Below are 17,841 nucleotides of genomic sequence, written 5' to 3' on the forward strand. Positions count from 1 at the left end.
TGACATAAATCACAGCAAGATCCTTTCTGACCCACCTCCTAGAGAAATGGAAATAAAACCAAAAATAAACAAATGGGACCTAATGAAACTGCAAAGCTTTTGCACAGCAAAGGAAACCATAAAGAAGACCAAAAGACAACCCTCAGAATGGGAGAAAATATTTGCAAATGAAGCAACTGACAAAGGATTAATCTCCAGAAATTTACAAGCAGCTCATGCAGCTCAATAACAAAAAAACAAACAACCCAATCCAAAAATGGGCAGAAGACCTAAATAGACATTTCTCCAAAGAAGATATACAGACTGCCAACAAACACATGAAAGAATACTCAACATCATTAATCATTAGAGAAATGCAAATCAAAACTACAATGAGATATCATCTCACACCAGTCAGAACGGCCATCATCAAAAAATCTAGAAACAATAAATGCTGGAGAGGGTGTGGAGAAAAGGGAACACTCTTGCACTGCTGGTGGGAATGTGAATTGGTTCAGCCACTATGGAGAACAGCATGAACGTTCCTTAAAAAACTACAAATAGAACTGCCATATGACCCAGCAATCCCACTACTGGGCATATACCCTGAGAAAACCAAAATTCAAAAAGAGTCATGTACCAAAATATTCATTGCAGCTCTATTTACAATAGCCCGGAGATGGAAACAACCTAAGTGCCCATCATCGGATGAATGGATAAAGAAGATGTGGCACATATATACAATGGAATATTACTGAGCCATAAAAAGAAACGAAATTGAGCTATTTGTAATGAGGTGGGTAGACCTAGAGTCTGTCATACAGAGTGAAGTAAGTCAGAAAGAAAAAGACAAATACCGTATGCTAACACATATATATGGAATTTAAGAAAAAAAAATGTCATGAAGAACCTAGGGGTAAGACAGGAATAAAGACACAGACCTACTGGAGAACGGACTTGAGGATGTGAGGAGGGGGAATGGTGAGCTGTGACAGGGCGAGAGAGAGGCATAGACATATACACACTAACAAACGTAAGGTAGATAGCTAGTGGGAAGCAGCCGCATGGCACAGGGATATTGGCTGGGTGCTTGTGACCGCCTGGAGGGGTGGGATAGGGAGGGTGGGAGGGAGGGAGACGCAAGAGGGAAGAGATATGGGAACATATGTATATGTATAACTGATTCACTTTGTTATAAAGCAGAAACTAACACACCATTGTAAAGCAATTATACCCTAATAAAGATGTTAAAAAAAAAAAAGGATTTAAGATGGTCTCTTAAAGAATCTGGGCTCTATTTAAATAAATGCTTAAAGGAAAATATATTTGGATATAGATATAAATAATCTTTTCATTGTTATTTTCCAAAATATATCTCACTATATTTTATCGAGCTTCAAAATTAACATTGTTCTCTTTGTGTTTCAGGAAAATATTTATTTAATAGACTGTATTTAGAGAATAAACAAGAAATTGACTCTAAGATTTTAGAAAGGTTATTGGATGAACTACTAAAGAAAAGAAAAGAGGAAGAAGCGGCAAGGTAAAATCTGCCTGGCACAATAAACTGGGTTAATTAACCTCTTATAGCTGTTAAATATGTACTTACAATTTATATTTATGAAATGTCTTTAGCATCAAAATGGTGGCCTACTAACTAGATCCAGTTCTAATTCTAAGAAAAGCAGTAATTTCACAAATACTTCCATAATCTCTAAAGTACAGAGTTGTGGCTGTTTTCACAGCCCCACATCAGACATTCTAAACCAAATATCTACTTTCCAAAGACACCGTAAAAAAATGAGCACAGGGAAGATATTTTTTTCTACCATGTTTATCTGTGACTTAAATATTATAATTTTGCTATCTAGAATCCACAAATGAAAGAAATAATATAATAAAAAGTGAAAATACACTTGTGTGATATGACTAAAATCCAAAGCCTAAGTTCTACATAAGGAAAGAACAAGACTACTTATTATAATTGACAGGTTCAACATCAAGAGCTCATTCTCTAATCTGGGTGCAATGAAGAACATTTCAAAATGTGGACACACTTCCATCTGTTCATGGCTGGGGTCAAGACTAAACTTTAACTATCAAGTTCTTCAGACTGGAAAATAAAGTATAAAAAGAAAGAGTGTCTTAATGTGCTAATTGTTCTTCCTTCCTGAAACAAGCTCTTTAGACACTAAAATTTTTCATTAGTCCACTGAGATTCCTACTTCTCCAAGCGTTAAAGGCTGAGACATTCAAAAACTAAATTTCTTTATATTAACCCATTAAACCTCCCACTATTAATGATGACACCTATAGGAGCTTTCTCAAATGTTATTTCCTTTTCCCCTTCAGATACTAGCAATTTGTGCTGGGACTTAGGAGAGCTCTTTAAACTCTAGGAATTATGGAGCTGGGAAGTGGGTATTTGTTGGGCGGGGGGGGGGATAACTGATAACTGTGTGTCAGAGGATTTTGTTATTTGATGTTCATTGTTCACCTAAATTGGCCGTTCCTTTATGAACTTAACACGAAAATACATAAAGTATAATTTAGATTAGTTAATAAAATTGTTTGTAAAATTGACTAAAAGTATTAAGACAATAATTACAAACTTATTACATTTACTTTTAGCTTTTAAAAGTTCTGTTACAAATGGAGCTACAATTTGCTAGGATTTAAGGGATTACCTAATTTTTTTCCAGTGTATGAGAAATAGTCAAATATTTAAGAACATATGAAGCTATTGACATAACAGTAAAACAAAGTTCATGTGATTTCTAGGCTGAAGGTTTGCTACATTTTAAGTAGATAATTTAAAATACATTTAATCTATAGGGTTTTTTTAAAGGAAAAAGACATCTCCACTGTCTCCCAACTCTTAACTTTCACCTCCCTCTTACCGTATGGAATTTTCCGAGCTATCTCTATAATCAATTTTTACTTCTTTTGATTCTAAATTTTTATGTCTTTATAAACTTCTTAATGGCAAAGACTTGCCCAGGTTGAAACAGACTTTTCTCCATTTCTCTATGTTGCTTTTTTCTCATATACTGCAGAAAATGAAATTTAAAACAATTTTTTTTAAAAAATGGTCAGAGATGCATTTAAAGGCCTTGCAACTTGGTTGGACAAGAGATAAGAATAACAGGATTTAGAATTACATCTTTGGCCATATATCTACAGACATGCTGATTCTAGATTTTCCAACATCAGTTTTCAAATGTATGAGTCAAATGCAGAATAATTTCTGTTATCACCATTTGTCTTTGACTGTCTATCCAAGTAGTATATAGAAGTAGCTAGAAACTGGCAGCAAAATTCTTCCTCCTTCTTGTCAGGTCTTAGATTCTTAGCAGCAGCATACAGTACCCAGGTTTTGGATGAGGAAAGTCTCACAAAAGAGCCCTACCTGACTAAGTAGAAGGATTGCCAGTTCACACAAAACAAAGTAGGGAAGGCATGCACAAACAATGTTCAGTAGTCTCAGAAGTCTGGGGCATGAACAAAGAGAACTCGAATTACACCAAGACCTCAGTCTGGATCACAGACTGTATCTAGAACACAGTGAGCGAACACCCCCTATTAACAAGAAACATGCTTGTTGGGAGGAGAGGTGTAGTAATATCTTTGAAGAGAATATATTAAAGATTTTCAAAGAAAGGGGAAAAAGAACACACAAAAAAGCACTGAATATGAGAGAATGACCAACCTATAGAACGGTCTGAAGAAGACTGCCCCAGAGTGGGCTGTTGAGATGAATGGGCTCTACTCCACTTAACTGGTCCCCTGTTTGTGAATACTTGATACAGTTTTTTTGATGTTATTTTTAAAGATGCAGTCAACATTCTTATGCTTCTTTGTGCAGTAGTATGCCAGTACTTGAGGGCTAAATTCCTAGATACAGAATCTCTAGGTCAAAGGTATGCATGTTTTAATTTTTAATAAATAGTCTTTCTCCATCATTTTACTAACTTTCCTTATACCTGTCTTCATCATTAAGGCAGGTTTAGTCCTTGAACCCTAATGAAAGACAGATTCCCTCCAGATATTTGTTTCCCTATCCCAAGTCTCTTTAAATTTCATCATTACTATATTAAAAAGAAAATAAATCAGAAAATAATTTTTCTGGTTACAAAGGTAAATTTGAAAATTTTCTACTTATTCATATGGAAAAATTTTTAAAGTGCAAAAAATGTGAAATAAAGTTTAAAACTCTCAGAATGCCACCATCCAGAGATAATTACTATTAACAGTTTGATTCATTTTATTCTTGTCTTTTAATCATCATTTATATACATTTTAAATACAAAAGTAAATTTGTATTATACGTAGTTTTATATTATACCTTTTTTCATTTAACTCTATGTTGTGAACACTTCTCATTTAATCAGAGGGAAAATGATACAAATTATCCCAGCTTGGAGTTAGACAATCCTTTTTTAATTTTTCCAGGTTTCCTAATTAATAGCCAAAGTTTTTAAAATACAATATTTCAACTTTTCTTACAAAAAAAAAAACCCAAAATTTCTGAAAACTAACTAGCCTCAGTATGAGTAAATTAAACTTTTACATTATAAAGTAAAAAGTATAATGAATATTATAAATGACCTACTCTTTAATTTTACCATTATAAGCCTTAAATTCTATAATATTGTGAGATATCTGAATTTCCAAAGATAACTAAATTTTGGACCTTTTCATTTCAGAAAAGCCGAAGAAGAGACATTGAGAATAGAAGAAGAAAATCAAAAGCTATTGGAAGCTATGCATGCGAAAGCAAAAGGCAAACATAAGATTATATGATTAATAATATGCCATTTGATTTTGTATTGTGACTGCCAACAGCTGCAGTACTTCCAGTGAATTATAGACAGGGTGACCTTATTTCCCAATTTGCCCATGAGAGTCTAGGTTCATACCCAGGTTCCTGAAGTATTTGTTTGACCCCCCTCTCATTCCCATAGTGTTCCAATTTGGATAATAAATTATATGGTCACAGCAGTACTGGATTCATAGGAAAAGGAATCCTGACACAGATACCTACTCATCCACCCTGTAAGAGGGGTACACAGTAGGACAGCATGTGCAGCGCGTCTTCAAAGTGTTGCGCTTGTCACAGGTGACATGGCTGTTGGAATTACTTCTATTAAAAGGATCCTGTAGGAGTTGAGAAAACAGCTAAACTCTTACTATACCCATTGTCTTTATACTTAAACTTCCATCTCCATTATAGAAGAACTTACTCTAAAAATTTCTTTTAAGACTGGAGTTTTAAACCTGGGGATAAAATTCAGAGGTCTGTGAATTTGAATGGGGAAATAATTATACTTTATTTTTTACTAACCCTTAACTGAAATTTTGTATTTTACTCACCTAATAATTAATATAGGCTACAAACCACAATAGTATTAGCAGCACCTTGACTTTGTCACCAATAGAAACAAAGATATTTTCATATCTCATTCCAGTTTTAGATGTCTTGTTTATGTGTGTCACTATTCCAAAATTATGGTAGTTATTCAACCAGTTGCTAGTTCTTGTTACTTAATGCATTAGCAAAGATGCACACATTTCCTATACCACAAAAAATTTTTTGATATCTTGATAGCTGTATTCAGTATAATTGGCTTCTTATTTTATTTTATGAGATTGAAAGCATTATTCTAAGAAGGAATCCATAAGTTTCACCAGACTGACAAAGCCGTCCGTAGCTCAGAAGAGTGAAGAAAGTCTGTTTCAGTGTTCCATTGCTGTGCAGCCAGCCACCCCCAAACTGTAAAACAACCACTATCTTTATTCTGCACAAAATTCTGTGGGTCAGGACTTCTGGCCGTGCTTCTCTCTGCTCCCGGAGGACCTTGGTTCTGGCTTTGAGTGTTCACCTTGGAAGGGGCTCCACCAGCCCCTGTCAAGCCTTCAGATTGACCTCTGCAACTCTAATTGACATATTCACTGTGACTTCATGAGAAATCCAGAGCCAGAACCACCAACTAAGCCACTCCCAAATTCCTGACCCCAGTAATTGCGAGGGCAATATGTGATTATTGTTATTTTAACCACTAATTTTGGGGGTAATTTATTATGAACCAATAGATAACTAATACAACATATACATGAAGCAATAGATAACTAATACAATATACACTTAATCAAAAATCACAGATAGTACAAGGATCTTAGAACACTTTTCAGTTCATTCCTGACTCACATGGAACACAGATTATCCAGTAGGGTTCTAGAAAAGTTTTCAAACTTTTTACATTTTTCAGCATCATTATATAAATTCATTTTATATATACACTTTATAATGTACCTAATGTGGATAAGAACACAACTTACAGATAACCAAATATATGCGTGTTGGAGGTATATGATAAGTTTTTTTTTTACTATAAGAGATACTCAGCTAAAAGACATTTTGAGTTTCTGGAGTAGAGTATATATAACTTCATCTCTCACCCTAGTAGAATTCAGCAAATGATGCTACCTCCTTGTGATCCTACATATAACACAAAAGATTCACCACATTCCAACTCACATACTTGGAAGCCACATGCTTGGCAATCCTGGTCAGACTTCAAGTTATAAGGACACTTCAGGATGCTTTTTTCTTTGTGCTTAATCACCCCAATTTAGATTAAAAATCCAGGTGCCAGAGGTATCTCATAGCCCTAGAATGTGATTCTTGGAAGGTACTCACTGGGCAGGGGGCAGGGGAGGGAATAATTCCCACAAGAGTCCAGAAAACAAGCTCATTTAGTTTTTCATATCTTTACATAGAAAATACCTTGTTTCAGTCAATTTAAAAAATATATTAAAGAAAATTGAAGAGTCAATTTAAAAAATATATTAAAGGGAATTGAAGAGATGGGTTTTCTAACACCACCATTTACCCCATCTTCTTCCTCAAAGACTTCTATGCATTTATTTCTTATAGGTGTCATCAGCAACTATGTAAAACTTGGAGTGATGTTTTTTAAATTTTAGCATACTGATCAACATACTCTATTATAATTTGTAACTAGCTGTGAGAAAATATATAGTCTAGGCTAGTGCTGCCCAGTAAAAATAAAATGCAAGCCACATACATAATTTTAAATTTTCTAGTAGTCACATGAAAAGAAAAAAGAAACAAGTGAAATTAATTACAATCATCCCTCGGTATCCATGAGGAATTGGTCCCAGGACCTCCACGGATACCAAAGTCCATGAATGCTCCAGTCCCATATATAAAATGGCATAGTATGTGCATGTAACCTAAACGCATCATCCCGTATACTTTAAATCATCTCTAGATAACTTATAATAACTAATAAAATGTAAATGCTATGTAAATTGTTGCCAGCATGCAGCAAATTCAAGTTTTGCTTTTTGGAACTTTCTAAAAATTTTTTTCAAATATTTTCAATTCATGGTTGGTCGAATCCACAGATAACAGAACCTGAAGATTCAGAGAGCCAACTGTATATTTTATTTAATACACTATATCCAAATTATTATTTTAACATGTAATCAATGTAAAAATTATTGATATATTTTTACATTCCACTTTTCATACAAAGCCTCTGAAGTCCATTGTGTATTTTATACTTACAGCACATCTCAGTTTGGACTAGCCACATTTCAAGTGCTCAATGAGCACATGTGGCTCGTGACTACATATCAGACAGTGCAGGTATAGCCATTCCCTTTTAAATGGACATTTGGGCTGTTTCCTGTCTTTGACTGTTATAATATTTGGGAATGCTATATGCATTTCCCCATTTTGAATGAATCCTTAGGCCGGTGCTCCCATAGCACTCTGAGCATATTACTATCATCCTTTACTACTACATTTTAATAGATACAATATGTAGAGACTGTATCTATCTTTCTCATTAAGCCTCATGCTCCAGGGGTCATTCCCAATTAAATATTTGCTGACTTAATCTAAATAATTTATTTCTTCTCATTTTTTATAGAAGCAGAAGAAACTGAGGCTGACGAGGAGATTGAAGGTGAGGAGTCTGAACTTCACGAAGGGTCTGAGGCCCCTGAGGTAGCCGAGGAGACCAGGGCGTCCTCACCTGAGGAGGCTGAAGCTTTCGAGGTCCCTGAAACAGAACATGAATCAGGTTAGACTTCATTAAGGGTCGTATCCTTAACTCCACTCTTGTCCATTGGCATGTATATGTGTGCATGTGTGTATATATGTGTTTATATGGTATAAAATGGAAGCAGGCTGGGAATGGAGAGATGTGCCCCCAGAGTGCAGTCGGTTAGTCCAAATCACATGGCTGGAAGTGTGGTAGGAAAGCTGAGTCTGCTCTGCCCAGGGGGTTGACACTCAGAAGCAGGGCCTGCTGTATAATTTGTGGGGCACAGTGTTCAAAAAGCAGGGGAAAAGAGCCATTAAAAGTACGAAAATATAAAGCTCTTTCTTTTCTTCCATGGTCTCTCTTTTAACTTGTCATAGTACTTTTTGTTTGCTATTTAATGTCATTCTAAGTAAAGAAAAATTAAAATTTTAAGTTATTAGCATGAATTTTACCGTTCATCTTTATGTTGCCCAATGCCACTTTTAAATGCAAACGTTAAGAGCACTTAACTCATATGCAGAATCATTGAAACTACACAGTTTGTATTTTGCAGCTTGTACATGCATATGTATTTTATTCTTACCAGAATACTAAGTCAGTTTCATACACAAAACTAACTCAGCTTCTTATTTCATTTCCTAATATGCATATATTCTAGCAATGCCCTCTACTTTTAGCTTCCCAATGATTAAGGAAAGGGAAGCCTGAAAGGAAAAGGAGCTCTGGGTTGCCCTATCTTTTCCTTTCTTTCTGTGTCATCATTTTCAGTCTAGCCAAAATGATCTAGCTTGTGAGATTAGTTTCTAATTCAATACTGACTGTGCTCGGAAGCATTTTATGAGCCCCACATCATTTCAGTTTAGCTAATACAGGAAAGTAACATGAGTAAGAAGAGACGTGATGAGGTTCCATGGTCATTCATGTCTCTTTGAATGCCATCACCTTCATTCTGCATCTGGAGCAAGTTCTAGTTCAAAGGGGGACCATGGTCTCTCAAGGGCTGTCAGCATCCTCCCCACCCCAAGCCACTAAGTCACACTTACTCCCACATATCGTGGGTCCCCTAGAATTCTATGCTCATGATAGAGCATCAGGAACACTCATGAGAATGAGATGGCAAAGAATGGCAGACGGAGATCGTGCATATCTCTGCTCACACCTGCCCTGTTGTCCCATTGGAGTCCCTTTGGATTTTGCTTACAAAACTCAATTCAAAGATAAAATTATTAAAAATTTCAAAATGACAACCAAAGTGCATTAAACTAAGTATGAGACCATTCTGGGCGAGAGATCTAGAGCAACTGCACAGCTCATACACCCATGAAGCCAGCCCTCCTCAGAGGTCCAGTTTGGTGGGTCGGGGCAGGGCAAGAAGGAATCTTACAGATTTCCAACAAAAGTCACTCTCAGGGCTGGAGAGTGGGCTTAAGCAGCAAGATAGGGTACCTCACTGTGGTAGAAGCGGGGCTCATAAAATGCTTCCGAGCACAATTAATATTGAATTAGAAATTACTCTTACAAACTAAAGTTTTTCAGATACCTGCAGCTAGATGCCAGCCCTGGAGCAATTAAGGGATGAAAACCTGCTGTTAGCTGGTAAAAGAACCAGGACTAAGGGGAATTTTTACAATGAGAAAGCTCAAATTTAACATAGATCGTTTTTACTACAGGGATTGGCATTAGGTTTATGGGACAGTAAGTATAAAATCAGAACCTTGTGCCAGACAGAAGAGCTAACAGGATGAAATACCCAATTTCCTTTTTAAGAATCCCACACCTTTATTGACTTCAACTCTCACCCAGAAACTTCATTATTTTCTTGAGTGCTTAACCAATTAGTCTGACAACAATCTTCCCACCCACCTACCTTTTACAAGGAAACAGGCCATAAAATATCAAAAGAAATAAAAGAAACTGACATCCATTAAATGTGACACAAATGTCCATTAAATGTTTACAGATTTCCAATATCCCCAATGTTTCACAGTTGGTATTTAATAATGTAACAGATCTAGGGGACAATTTAATGTCATTGCCTTTTATCTCATTATTTCCCCCAGGCAACCTAAATTGGATGTTCTAAAGCCAGTAGCCTACTCCATTCAGGGTCAGTTCTAGCCAGCTCTGTAGACATGACTGGGCTTCTCCAGAAGCAATTAGTGTCTGTGAAATCGTGGGTCTGTTTTGTCCCTGTTAAACCATATTCTGTTTCACAGAAGGGCTTGCATCTGGTTTAACTAGTGATTACTTCTTCCATCCAAGGGTCCTTTTCCACAAAGTCTTCTCCTGTAAATTGCTTAAGTAGGCAATTTGTTTTTCACTTAAAACTGCCTTTTCTAGCCATCAAAAGACAAATACCATATAATTCTACTTATATGAGATACTTAAAAATAGTCAAAATCATAAAGACAGACAGTATAATGGTGGTTGCCAGGGGCTGGGAGGAGGAGAGAATGGGGACTTATTGTTTAATGAGTATAGAGTTTTTGGTTTTACAAGATGAAAACAGTTATGAGGATGGATGGTGGTGTTGGTTGCACACCACGTGAATGTATTTAACACCACTGAACTGTACACTTAAAGATGGTTAAGATGGTAAATTTTATGTTATGTGTATTTTACCAAAATAAAAAAGAGAAAGGAAAAAATACTATCCTGTCTAACATAATAAATCCATTACTTTTGGAATTTTTTTTTACTTTATCCAGAGTTCCCTGTGGTAGGCTGATGGTGGCTGCCAAAGGTGTGTCCACATCCTAATTCCTGGAACCCGTAGATGTTACCTTATTTGGAAGAAAGGTCTTTGCAGATGTAACTAAATTAAGAATCTTCTTTTAAAATATTTATTTATTTAGCTGTGCAGGGTCTTAGTTGCAGCACGTGGGATCTTCATTGTAACATGCAGGCTTTTTAGTTGCAGCATGTGGGATCCTTTAGTTGCGGCATCCAGGCTCTTAATTGCGGCACGTGGGATCTAGTTTCCTGACCAGGGATCGAACCTGGGCCCCCTGCATTGGGAGTGCAGAGTCTTAACCACTGGACCACCAGGGAAGTCCCTAAATTAAGAACTTTTTTTTTGTTTTGTTTTAATGAGGCTTTGAAAGCCCTAAGGGATCTTTCTTTTTTTTCTTTTAGTATTTATTTATTTGTTTGTTTGTTTGGCTGCATAGGGTCTTAGTTGTGACACGTGGGATATTTGTTGCGGTGCACAGGCTCTTTGTTGTGGCACACGGGCTTCTCGCTAGTTGTGGCGCATGGGCTCTAGAGCGCACAGGCTCAGTAGTTGCGGCGCATGGGCTTAGTTGCCCTGCAGCGTGTGGGATCTTAGTTCCCCAACCAGAGGTCAAACCCATGTCCCCTGTATTGGAAGGTGGATTCTTAACCACTGGACCACCAGGGAAGTTCCTAAGAATCTTGGTATGGGGAGATTATGTGGGATTATCCAGGTGGGCTGTAAATGCCATCATAAATGTCCTTATAAGAGAGAGCCAGAGGGAGATTAGCCTCTCACACAGAGGAGAAGGCAATTGGAAGATGGAAGCAGACATTGGGTGATGCAGACTCCAGCCAAGAGATGACAGTACCCAGGAGAAGGTCAAAGAGGCAAAAAGGATTCTCCTCCAGAACCTCCGGAGGTAGCAGAGCCTTGCCAACACCTTGATTTCTGACTTCTGGCCTCCAGAACTGTGAGCGAATACATTTCTGTTGTTTCAAGCCACCAAGTTTGTGATAATTTGTTTTGGCAGCTACAGGAAACTAACACATACCCAAAGCAGGCTTTTTATATCTCCTGCTTGGGAACACATCTTTTCCTTTGAAGTTTGGCTTCTGTCTTGGGCCACAAGATAATCAATATCTCTGTCAAATAAGATGACTGAAGACTCATTTCAATCCTGTCGTCACTCTAGCCTTAGAATGGAATGACACATGTATTGCTTAGAATCGACACTTTAAAGGGCAATCACCTATGCATTCCGAGGCTGCTTAATAACTTTTCTCATTCCCAATTTGCTTTCTTTATGTACTGGTTAGGTATAGGCCAATTACATGCAAGAACATGAGCTTAGAGTAACCATTGGCTCAAATCACAGTGCTTCATTCCAAGCACTTCATGCACATGTAATAGAGTCAGCTAGTAATAAACATCGGGAAATTCATCCATTCCTTCAACAAGTATTTATTGAAGTCCTTCTAAGTGCCATGCAAAGCAACGGACACTGCCCTAGGTAGTACAGACTCAGCAGTGACCGAGACAGTCAAGAGCCCTACCCTCAAGGAGCCATCATTCTATGGGGTGAAGAACAAGAATAAACAAGTAAATAACTAGGATAATTTCTGATTGTGTTAAGTGCCATGAAGAAAAATCTATGAAGACACTAAACCAGTACCTGGGATATAGTAGGAACTCAGTAAGTGTTTGTTCAATGAATGAGCAAGGTAGAGACCCCAGGGGTGGTTTGGAAGAGGCAACACTAAACATTATGGTCAAGGAAGAGTGTCGTCTGAGATGATATTTGAGGCAAGACAAAAGCGCTGAAAGGATCTGGGCAAAGATCCCTCCACTGCCAAGGCTCAGAGGTGGGCACAGCTTCACATGGTCAAGGAAGAAATTGAATGTGGTTGGAGCATGGTGAGCAAGAGGGAGGTGGGAGGTGAAACTGGAGAGCAAAGCAGAGGCCGGAGGCTTATGGAGATGGGAGTTTTCTCTAAGTGCAAGTGGTCAATCTGATCTTATGGACATTTTAAAAATTTCACATTGGCTGCTATATGACAAGTTATAGAGTTATCCTGCACCTCAAGTTCTTCATTTGTAAAACAGGGCTAGGAAGATTTACCTAGCAGAGTTTTTATATGGATAAGAACATTTCTTTAAAGCACCCAGCAGAGAGTCTGCCTCATAGTTGATGCTTTAACATCATCACTACCAGACTAGAACTTAGAGATGTTTTCCTCATCTGCCTTATGTTCTGAAAAGACCAGAGCTCAGGATTCCTAATTCAAATTAAGTGAAACTGAATCTTAGCACTCTCAAAATCAATAGTTACATTCCCTCCCCAAATATCAGAAGGAAAGGAACCAGCATTTGGGGCTTAAACCAATCAGGATAAATTCCTGGAGCTGGAGAGAGGGTCCCACTCCCTCAGCCATGTGGGGAAGGGTAAACACTGGAACAAAAGCACAGGTCTGCCAGGAAGGAAGAAGAGGAACACAGAGGCTGGGTGAATTACCACCAGTGTCTGTCACAGGGTGTGTGGTACAAAGTCTCTCCATCTCTCCCTTGCTAAATCTTCACTGAATTCCACATTGCTCTCCAGTGCTTGTTTTCAAGCAGACTATTGGGAAATATATCAGTTTCCTAGGATAGCTTTAACAAGCTACCATAAACTTGGTGGCTTAAAACAACAGAAGTTTACTCTCTCACAGTTCTGGAGGCTAGAAGTCTAAAATCAAGGTGTCGGCAGAGCCATGCTCCCTCTGAAATGTCCAGGAAAGAATCCTTCCTTGCTTCTTCCTAGCTTCTGGTTACTCCAGCAGTCCTTGGTGTTCCTTGGTTTGTAGCTGTATTACTCCAGTCTCTGCCTTCATCTTCACATGGCCTTTTCTCTCTCTCTCTCTCTCTCTCTCTCTCTGTGTGTGTGTGTGTGTGTGTGTGTGTGTGTGTGTGTGTGTCTGTTTCTGTGTGTCTTCTCCTCTTACAAGAACACCAGTCATTGGATTTAGGGCCCACCCTAAATCTGGGATGATTTCATCTCAAGATCCTGAACTAATTACTTCTGCAAAGACCCTGTATCCAATTCATGTCACATTCACAGGTACCAGGGGTCAGGATGTGAACATATATTTGTGGGGGGCACAACTGAATCCATCACAAGAAGTGTAATTCAAGGAAAAGGAACAGGGGACAGCAGACACCTAGGGTATATAAAGAGCAATGCTCATAATGACAACTGCACGGATAGTGTGTCCCTAAGACCAGTGGTTCCTTAACGGCCATCCAAAAACCAATGCCATGGTCCGATCAGGTTTTCTCCAGTCAAATGCATCTCTCTCACGTAAAGCCTGACCTCACCATGTTGAGTTGTCAGGACCAGGCTGGGCAGCCTGGAGTGAGCAACCACTGAACATTTTGCAAATCGCTTCCTGCCACCCCATTATCCAGAAACCTGACCAGATTTAAGTAGCAAACAATTCAAAGTTTAAATTCTGGAGCACAGACGTTCAGTGTTGTTGATTAAGGGTTGATCATGTGCTTCGACTATCAAGTAACTAAGTGGTAGGGTTGACTTTTTAAATTAAGAAGCAGAGCTGCTGACCTTGCTTAAGAGGAAGACTATTCCATCTGTATCCATTGCGACTGCATTTGTCTACAAGTAACAGAAATGCCAAAACACTGTATTAAATAAGGGACATGTCTCATCCCTGAGTCCAGGGTTTTTCTTGTTTTTGTTTTTTTGGCTGCGTTGGGTCTTCGTTGCTGCACGCGGGCTTTCTCAAGTTGCAGCGAGTGGGGGCTACTCTTGTTTGCAGTGCGTGGGCTTCTCATTGCTGTGGCTTCTCTTGTTGCGGAGCACAGGCTCTAGGCACACGGGCTTCAGTAGTTTTGGCACGTGGACTCAGTAGCTGTAGCTTGCGGGCCCTAGAGCACAGGCTCAGTAGTTGTGGCTCACGGGCTTAGTTGCTCCACGGCATGTGGGATCTTCCCGGACCAGGGCTCGAACCCTTGTCCCCTGCATTGGCAGGTGGATTCTTAAGCACTGAGCCACCAGAGAAGTCCCCAGGGTCGGTTTGATAGTGTAAAGATGTCATCAAACATCTTCTGTCCTCCTGTCTCCATACCACAGTCTTTGGCTCAAAATGTTTTTCTTCAGTTATTGTTTCAGATTCCTTTCTCAGGATCACGTTTTATTATTTTTTTAGTTAGATAGTTATTGCTTTTCAACCACATTAATCTTCTTCTTGATAGTTTTCATTTCATTGTCCTTTTTCTCTGTATTTTTTGGAGAGTTGTTATCCTCCACATCACTGACTTATTTTCTGCTCCTTATTGCCTCTCTCCTGATGCGTATTTCAATTCTGCTATTGCATTTTAGATTTTCTTGCATTGTGTTCTTATTTCAACTAGCTTTCTTGTATTTCTGCCTTTATCTTAGGTTGGTCTCTCCTTTTGCCTCATGGCTCCTATTTCACAGACTCTGTTGTCCTCCTGTGCTTTTTGAGTGTACGAAGTACATATCTTCTAAAATTTAGTTTATTTTGCTTTATATGAGAAATCTTCTTCAAAAGCAAGCTCTTCATCTGAATCTGTGCATCAATACTCTCTTTCCTTCATTATAGCATATTTTCATAGGCCTTGTTGTTGCTGTTTTGTTTTGTTGTTGTTGTTGACTTCTCCCTGAATGGAGCAGGTAGAGTAGGGTAACCAACAGGAAGGGTAGGTAGAGTATTTATAAGAACCACCCCCACTCCCCCCAACAAACGCACAACACGCATATACTCCTTTCACTTAAACTTCCTGCCAGGCACTCTCAGATATAGACCTGAAGGTCAGCTCAATGTGCACAAACCTGATTCAATTTATGATATTTAGTATCATCTTCTATGGCTTTTCTAGGCTGAAGCTGGATCTTCTTCATCTCCAACTATTGCATTCTCTGATTAAGCCAGAGAAGCTAAGACAGTTTAGAATTTTCTGTATATTCTTGGTGTTCTTCTTCTCTTTGTCAGGGTTATGTTTTTCTTTAGGTAATTGAACACCTTACAATTAAATATGCTGCCACCAGGCCAGCCCTAGGCTTGTCCCCTTCTACGCCCTGTTCTCCTGAGTATTAAACGTTACAGATTCTGTAGAAAGAGGACCCAACTATTACTTTAGCTAACTTAAAAGACAGCTTCCACAGTATTACAGAATGGCTACATATATATTTAAAACATTTGTGTGTGTGTGGTCTACACAAAACTTGTGTCTCAGAACTAGGAGAGACTATATGGGCTGAGAAGAAAGATTATTAGTCCTTCCTTCCCTGAAACTAGCTATGCTAGATCTGTATGTGGATCATGTCTTATATCAATCAGGAAAGCAGTTGTTGATCTACATCTCCAGCAGTGGTATTAGTTGAGACGCTCCTCAGTTTCACCACACCAACACCCACAGCTGAGACTTTGGCATATCATCGCCCTTTATTGCCACTTTATGATCCTTTGGTATATCTTTACGGGTATCTCAAGAAATTAAAAGAACTATCAGGCACTGCAAGTTTGATGCCATGTGAACAGGAGTTTGAATGATATTTAACAACAGTCATCAGTCAAAATTGTATGTACCAATTGTTATTCTGGTCAACGTCCTTTTGTGTACTTAAGAATATTCTTCATTTTCTGCCTTATACTATTATGTATTTTTATGCCTTGCTGGAACCAAGCAGTGTGCTCGTGTGCCCGCGGCACAGGAAGCCAAACTCAGACAGCGGGTGTTTGCAGCAAAGTAAGGGCTTATTGCAGGGCGCCAAGCAAGGGAGTGGGAGATGAATCTCAGATCTACTCCATCTTGGTCTTTGAGTTGGGGGCTTTTAAAGGGGAAGAACAAAGAAGCTGTAGTTAATTGTCATCTTGTGACATTTCTTAATCGTAGTTTCAGGGGTCAGGATGCCTACTGTTTATGAGCCTCTGCTCTGGGGGTGCATGATCAGGGGTCTTGCCCTGGAGAAACAACCTGAGTTTGTACATTAATGATGTTATCTGACTTTGGTTGATTAGTGTTCAGTTAGCACAGGATTGAGGTCAGAGGGGACAAGAAAAGGAATAAAGTTTTGAATAGGGAGGTTAACCATAAACTAGGCAGGGGAACTCGGTTTTAGGGGGACTCAGTTTCAATACTTTACCTAACAAGAACCGTATTATCAATTAGATATCGTATACACAATTTAAACTATGTTTTGAAATTTTCTTTGTGCCAAGAACTTCATAAAGGAATGTTTTAAAATTCAAACACTATTAGATTTTTTTTTTTAAGTGTCTGAGCCTACCGAGGATACTACAGTTGGAACAGAAATTCCAAAAGGATCCAAAGAGGGACTAGAAACTAAAGAATTATCTGAAACAGGTTAGATTATCAAATAAAAGTAGTTAGTGCATAAAAGTGCTTTTCATATTCTCTTACAATTTTAGGCATAGTACCAACTTCCTACTTGTTTCTTTCTATGTCAGTCGTATGCCAGTTGATGTGTGTTATATTTATTTATCTAACTTATTATATTAAAAGTGTATCTAGCCAACTTATAACAGTTTTTCATCAAATTTTATGTTATACATTTTATTAACAGTTAAAGTTGCCATATGAAATTGATATTAATTATCCAAATAATTTGGATTTTATTTATAATTCATCTACAGCCAATAAAAGGAATAAAGTATAATTGAAATATGAATATATAAATGTATATTATTGCTTAGAACACTAAGTTTATTTCTTTCAAATTTTTTTAATAAATTTATTTATTTAATATATTTTTATTTTTGGCTGCGTTGGGTCTTCATTGCTGCGCGTGGGCTTTCTCTAGTTGCGGTGAGCAGGGGCTACTCTTTGTTGTGGTGAGCAGGCTTCTCACTGCAGTGGCTTCTCTCATTGCAGAGCACGGGCTCTAGGCACGCGGGTTTCAGTAGTTGTGGCATGAGGGCTCAGTAGTTGTGACGCATGGCCTCTAGAGCACAGGCTCAGTAGTTGTGGTGCACGGGCTTAGTTGCTCCACAGCATGTGGGATCTTCCCGGACCAGGGCTCGAACCCAT

General features: G+C 38.3%; 1 protein-coding gene and 1 non-coding gene across 4 annotated transcripts in view; one reads left to right on the forward strand and one right to left on the reverse strand.

Annotated features, from left to right (window-relative positions):
* Window positions 1-17,841, forward strand: part of AK9 (adenylate kinase 9) — a 122,519-nt gene that overhangs the window by 55,387 nt on the left and 49,291 nt on the right. Inside the window, exons 19-22 of one of the 3 annotated variants that reach the window (XM_067702394.1) lie at window positions 1,408-1,522; window positions 4,686-4,762; window positions 7,941-8,093; window positions 17,068-17,157. In XM_067702394.1, coding sequence (XP_067558495.1) covers window positions 1,408-1,522; window positions 4,686-4,762; window positions 7,941-8,093; window positions 17,068-17,157 — 435 coding nt within the window. Of the gene's footprint in view, window positions 1-1,407; window positions 1,523-4,685; window positions 5,529-7,940; window positions 8,094-17,067; window positions 17,158-17,841 lie in introns of those variants that run through there. The other 2 variants (XM_067702390.1, XM_067702391.1) reach the window with 2 other exon arrangements.
* On the reverse strand, window positions 11,036-11,108 carry TRNAG-CCC (transfer RNA glycine (anticodon CCC)). Its single transcript has one exon. It is a non-coding gene; the product is annotated as a tRNA-Gly (tRNA).

This window comes from Pseudorca crassidens, chromosome 13 (genome assembly GCF_039906515.1).
Source record: "Pseudorca crassidens isolate mPseCra1 chromosome 13, mPseCra1.hap1, whole genome shotgun sequence".
In the NCBI taxonomy this organism is placed as follows: domain Eukaryota; kingdom Metazoa; phylum Chordata; class Mammalia; order Artiodactyla; family Delphinidae; genus Pseudorca; species Pseudorca crassidens.